Source organism: Anopheles ziemanni, chromosome 2 (genome assembly GCF_943734765.1).
Source record: "Anopheles ziemanni chromosome 2, idAnoZiCoDA_A2_x.2, whole genome shotgun sequence".
Taxonomy (NCBI): Eukaryota; Metazoa; Arthropoda; class Insecta; order Diptera; family Culicidae; genus Anopheles; species Anopheles ziemanni.
The window spans coordinates 47,230,082-47,235,775 of record NC_080705.1 but is presented as its reverse complement, the minus strand read 5'-3'; the positions used below and the strand labels follow the sequence as shown (position 1 = coordinate 47,235,775).

General features: G+C 46.0%; 1 protein-coding gene across 2 annotated transcripts; it reads left to right on the top strand.

The window, feature by feature from the left end:
• Positions 1-787: 787 nt before the first annotated feature.
• On the top strand, positions 788-4,146 carry LOC131282355 (eukaryotic translation initiation factor 3 subunit C). 2 transcript variants are annotated; one of them, XM_058311792.1, is made up of 3 exons: positions 788-890; positions 970-1,620; positions 1,663-4,146. In XM_058311792.1, exons 1-3 carry the CDS (start codon positions 798-800, stop codon positions 3,781-3,783), a joined length of 2,865 nt encoding a protein of 954 aa, XP_058167775.1. In that variant the 5' UTR covers positions 788-797; the 3' UTR covers positions 3,784-4,146. The 2 variants fall into 2 exon arrangements, with proteins under 2 accessions (XP_058167775.1, XP_058167774.1); XM_058311791.1 differs by having other exon boundaries at positions 970-4,146.
• The last annotated feature ends 1,548 nt before the right edge of the window (positions 4,147-5,694 follow it).

The window sequence follows — 5,694 nt, the reverse complement described above, 5'->3', positions numbered from 1 at the left end:
GGCATGAACCCACCTGGATAGTAATCACTTTGCTCTTGAGTGTGCCTTTGAACAAGAAAGACGTGCGTCTGACCTTCGGCTTATTGAACTGTTCTGCTAATTAAACCCTTCGGCTTCGGATTGACTCGTTATAAGTCGTCATCGTTAAATTGTTCACCGCTAAATATTGGAACTCTACAATACTTTACATTCTAATGGTTTTTTTTTCCGGAAAAAATCATCTTTCTCTTACAATTTAACAAATAATAAAATCGTATGCGTCGGAGCACTGTCACCCGCCTTATTCGACTTCTTCGTAGTTTGAATCAACTGAATAATATTTGATTCGAATCCGGTCAATGGGATCCAATCCTTTTAATCCACCTAGAGATCGAGTCTTCGAATCTTCCGAATTTAATTTTGCCATCACTAAACTTTCCTTCGGAAAACGATACCAGTTCGTGACGCATTCCAACTTCAAGAGTGGCTTAAAATCTCTTTAATTCCTGTGTATAGTAAGTTCTCTTACTTTTTCTTATCTGAATTGGGTTTTTAAATATCTGGCCCATCTTTTAAAACCTTATTTTCGTACGGATCGCGCGACAACATAGAAGAAAATACATAGCACCTGGAGAGCTGCACCCGGAGTTTTGCGTGGCAGATACAACCTGTCCTAACCTAGAAAAGTTGCCGTGTTACGAGCTTTTCTTAAATGAAAGACCGGGATAAATTTGTGTTTAATATACAGAAAGTCCTACTACTGTATCATTCTAATTGCGTCTGTAATTCTACTCTAGTCGTCCACAGCAGGTGTTAAGATGTCCCGATTTTTTGCTGGTGGTTCGGATTCCGATTCCGATAGCTCGTCGGAAAGTGAGCCAGTGGTTCGTCAACCAGCGGCACAGTTTACAGTAAGTAAAAATTTCGCTTATCGTAATAGTGCCCAAATGATCCTCTCGTATCATCATTGGTTTTTGTTTGTCTCCTCAGTTTAGCGATGATGAAGAGGACGTTAAACGCGTTGTGCGTTCGAAGAAGGAGAAACGTTACGAGGACCTCTCGAACATTATTAAGAGCATACGGAACCACAAGAAGATCAAAGACATGTCGAGTGTTTTGACCAGCTTTGAGGAGTTTGTACGTGCCTACACTAAAGCCCTACCGGTTGTAATGAAGGAGGAGAATGGCGTTACTCCTCGCATTGTCGTTCGGGCCCTCGCCGAGTTGGAAGATTTTATCAATGACAGCTGGGACGACAAGGACAATCGCAAGAGTCTGTCAAAGAATAACAACAAGGCACTCGGTACGCTGCGTCAAAAGTTCCGCAAGTACATCAAAGATTTCGAGTCTGATATGACCCGGTTCCGTGCGGCCCCGGAGGATTTCGCGGAAGAAGACGAAGATGACGAGCGCGACGAGGAGAAAGATTCTGAAAGCGAGGACGAAAAGATAGAGCAAGCTCCAGTTCCGAAGGCCGTGTCGTTCAAAAAAGATCCCGAAAAACCTAAACAGGCTAAAACGGCAAATGATTCGGATTCTTCCGACTGGGGTAGTGATTCCGATTCGGATAGCACATCTTCGGATGAGGACTCCAAGTATCAGACTCTTCGCGACCGTTTCCTGAAAAAGCCTGAGAAGAATGTGGATGATTCAGCAGCTATTCCAACTGGCGCCCTCGGGGAGGACGCATTTAAGAAAGAGAAAAAGAAGAAGACCGCCGATTCGTTGACCAAAAAAATTAGGAAGCCGAAACCGGAAGAAGCGTTTGACGAAAATGACGAAGAGGAAGAGGAAGGCTGGAAGGTGGTGAACGGATCGAGGTCCGGCGCATCTGAGCAGCCCAAAATGTTCGCCAAGGATGCCGAAATTGACACCAAGTTGGTTGTCAATAAGTTGAACGAGGTGATGGCCGCTCGCGGCAAGAAGCGTACCGATCGTAAGCTGCAGATTGAATTTCTACGTGAGCTGCGTGTCATCGCCGAGGCGAATAATCTGGGCCCGGCAGTGGCGGCCAAGATTCGTTTCAACATCGTTTCGGCTATCTTTGATTACAATCCAAAGGTATCCGGCCCTATGAAGTTGGAGCACTGGAGTAAGCTGTTAGAGGAAATCCAAGCACTCTTGGAATTGCTGTTGGAGCATGAGGAAGTTCATCTTTCCGAGTCGATTTTGGATGAGCTAGAAGAATATGAAACGGCCCCGTACAAAATACGTGGTTGTATGTTGACCGCCGTCGAACGTCTGGATGATGAGTTTACTAAGTTGCTGAAAGAGTGTGACCCGCACAGTAACGAATACGTTGATCGGCTGAAGGACGAAGTCACGGTGACGAACATTATCGATCAAGTCGTGAAGTATGTAGAGCGTCTAGATAACGAAACGGAAATCTGTCGCATCTATCTGCGCAAAATTGATCATCTTTACTACAAGTTCGATCCGAATGTGTTGAAGAAGCGGAAGGGCCAACTGCCGGCCAACACGGTCACTTCGGTGGAGGAGATGGATAAGCTTTGTCGCTACATCTATGCGAAGGATCAGACGGATCGTCTGCGCACCCGTGCGATTCTTTCGCACATTTTCCACCATGCGCTGCACGACAACTGGTTCCAGGCTCGTGATCTCGTGCTGATGTCGCATCTGCAGGAAACGATTCACCACTCCGATCCATCTACGCAGATACTTTACAATCGCATGATGGCCAACCTGGGACTGTGTGCGTTCCGTCACGGCAACATTAAAGATGCTCACCTTTGCCTGGTCGATCTGATGATGACTGGCAAGCCGAAGGAATTGCTTGCCCAGGGATTGGTACCACAGCGTCAGCACGAGCGTTCGCTGGAGCAGGAAAAAGTGGAGAAACAACGGCAGATGCCGTTCCACATGCACATAAATTTGGAACTGCTGGAATGTGTGTACCTCGTGTCGGCCATGTTGCTGGAGATTCCGTACATGGCCGCTCACGAGTTCGATGCCCGACGCCGTATGATCAGCAAGACCTTCTACCAGCAGCTTCGATCTTCCGAGCGTCAATCACTCGTTGGTCCTCCGGAGTCGATGCGAGAGCATGTGGTGGCGGCAGCGAAGGCAATGCGCCATGGCGATTGGAACGCTTGTGCCAACTTCATTGTGAACAAGAAGATGAACGTGAAGGTGTGGGATTTGTTCTTTGAAGCAAATCGTGTGCGCGAAATGATGGTGAAGTTCATCAAGGAAGAATCACTGCGCACCTACTTGTTCACGTATTCAAACGTGTTTGCGTCTATTAGCGTGCCCCATCTGGCGGATATGTTCAAGCTGCCGAAGAGTAAGGTTCACTCGGTGATCAGCAAGATGATCATCAACGAAGAGCTGATGGCTTCGCTGGACGATCCAACCGAGACGATTGTCATGCACCGTTCCGAACCATCGCGCCTGCAGGCCCTCTCGATGCAGCTCGCGGACAAAGTGACTAATCTGGTCGACGCGAACGAGCGCATATTCGAGATGAAGCAAGGAAACTTCTTCCAGCGCGGAGGCAACCAGGGTTACAACCGCGATCGACAAAACTATCGCAATCAGAACCAGAACCAAAACTGGAATAACAACCGGCGCCAGGATAACCGCAATCGCGGAAACCGTGGCAACCAGAACCGTGGTGAAGGACGTGACCATCAAGGACGAGAACAGAGGGAGCAGCAACGTGAACACCGCGAGCAGCAGCGCGAGCAACGCGAACAGCAACGGGAGCAGCAACGTGAATTTAGAGAACAACAGCACCAGCAGCGCGATGCAATGCGTAACGTTGAGTTTCAGAGCAAAGCCTAAACATCGGAAAAGCTTTATTGACACTATATACGAGAAATTGTAACATTGTCAGACGTGGTAAGGTTGTTGCATCAATCATAATATATTTCGAAGAGGCATTTGCGGTTACGAGGATCCATTACTCTTTACCTTTGACGGCGTTTGGTTGCTTGGAAACACCACATTAAATTTACAAAATAGTTACAATACCCCAAAAAATGCTCCACATTGCGCGGTCTATATCCATATTTGTAAAGCGGTTCTTTACGAACGTGATTAAGAAAGTACGATACGGTGCCACCATTGGGTGTAAAAATCTTCATCCTTTGTGGTATACCCTCTTGTGGCACCCATCCAATGTGTGGCACTTGGCACCGTACCAATGGAGCGAACAAAGTTGTTTTTAATATGTTCGAAAGAAAGCCTTTGTTTCTTGAAACAGACACCATGGGTATGAAGTTAGATTGCCATTGTATTCTTGTTTGTTCTTTTATTCTGTTATCAGCTTTCTGTGTGTTTTGCAAAAAGTTCTAAGGTGAGTTTTTTGTGTCGACTATTGATTTATTTATTTAGTTTTGCTCTTATTGGTTCAACCATCTTAAATCCTACCAACATGGTCTTGCCAAAGGCTTCTGTCAGGATATGTTTGTTTGTTTGTTTGTTCTAAGGTGAGTTTTTTGTGTCGACTATTGATTTATTTATTTAGTTTTGCTCTTATTGGTTCAACCATCTTAAATCCTACCAACATGGTCTTGCCAAAGGCTTCTGTCAGGATATGTTTGTTTGTTTCAGTACACAGTATAGTAGGACAGTATTCAAGTTGTCCGCCTGCTGTCTTAACAACTTATGCTAGAACTCCGCCGAAGAGAGAGGGTTACAAATAGGAGTAAAGGGTGGGTTAGGATATAAGAGATTCTAGGAGGCAGGCTCTGAAGGAGGATCGTGGGATATGGTAGTCAAACAGATGGCTATGAGTATTGAAAAGACGCAGAGCGCGCAGTAGAGGATCGTTAAAACCGGCTGGAGTACGGCGTGTAGGAATGGATAGAGGTTGACGAGGGCGTAGACCGCGGGAAGGCACAGCGAGACCCACAGCAGAAAGGATATGAGGGGCATCAAACGCGTTGGAGAGGGTTGAGGCAATGAACATTATTTGCGCTAAGGTGCGTCGCCCTTCCAATGTTGTTAACCCCAGCATTTGACATCCAGATTCGTAGGGTGGCAAAGGAGAGGTGTTCCCCGCCCTACGAAACACGAATCGAGTAACCGATCGTTGGATCGCCTCCAACCTGTCGCTACCAGATCTTGTAGTAGGGGCCCATAGGACAGCACAGTATTCTAATAAAATTGAGCGCACCAGCGAACAGAATCAAGTTTTGAGACATAGTGGGTCGGAGATATCACCTGCCATACGTTTAATTAGGCCCAAAACCCTACGGGCCGAAGTGATGACGGCATCGATGTGTGCCGAAAAAAGTTAATCTACTATCGACTAACACACCCAAGTCTTTAGTCTTGTTGACTTGTACGAATGAAGTACGTTACATTTTTCTGGACAGAGGGTGAGATTGTTCTCTGTACACCATGCATTGAAAAGATTGAGATGCCTTTGCAAATTTATGCAATCGCTGGGAGATGATATTGGCATAAAAATCTTGATGTTATCTGCGTAGCACAAGAAATAGTCGGGGGGAAGGGCAACACTAATATCGTTAATATATAAAACGAAAAGTAAAGGGCTTAATACACTTCCTTGAGGGACTCCAGCTGCTGGGGAAAAAGGTTGAGAGAGATGAGATCCAATTTTGACGCGAAATGAACGATTGCATATAAAAGACTCCAGCCATCCAGCAATGGATATGCTGAATCCCATGTTGGACAGCTTATCAAGGAGACGCGCATGAGGGATGTGGTCAAATGCTGCTTTAAAAT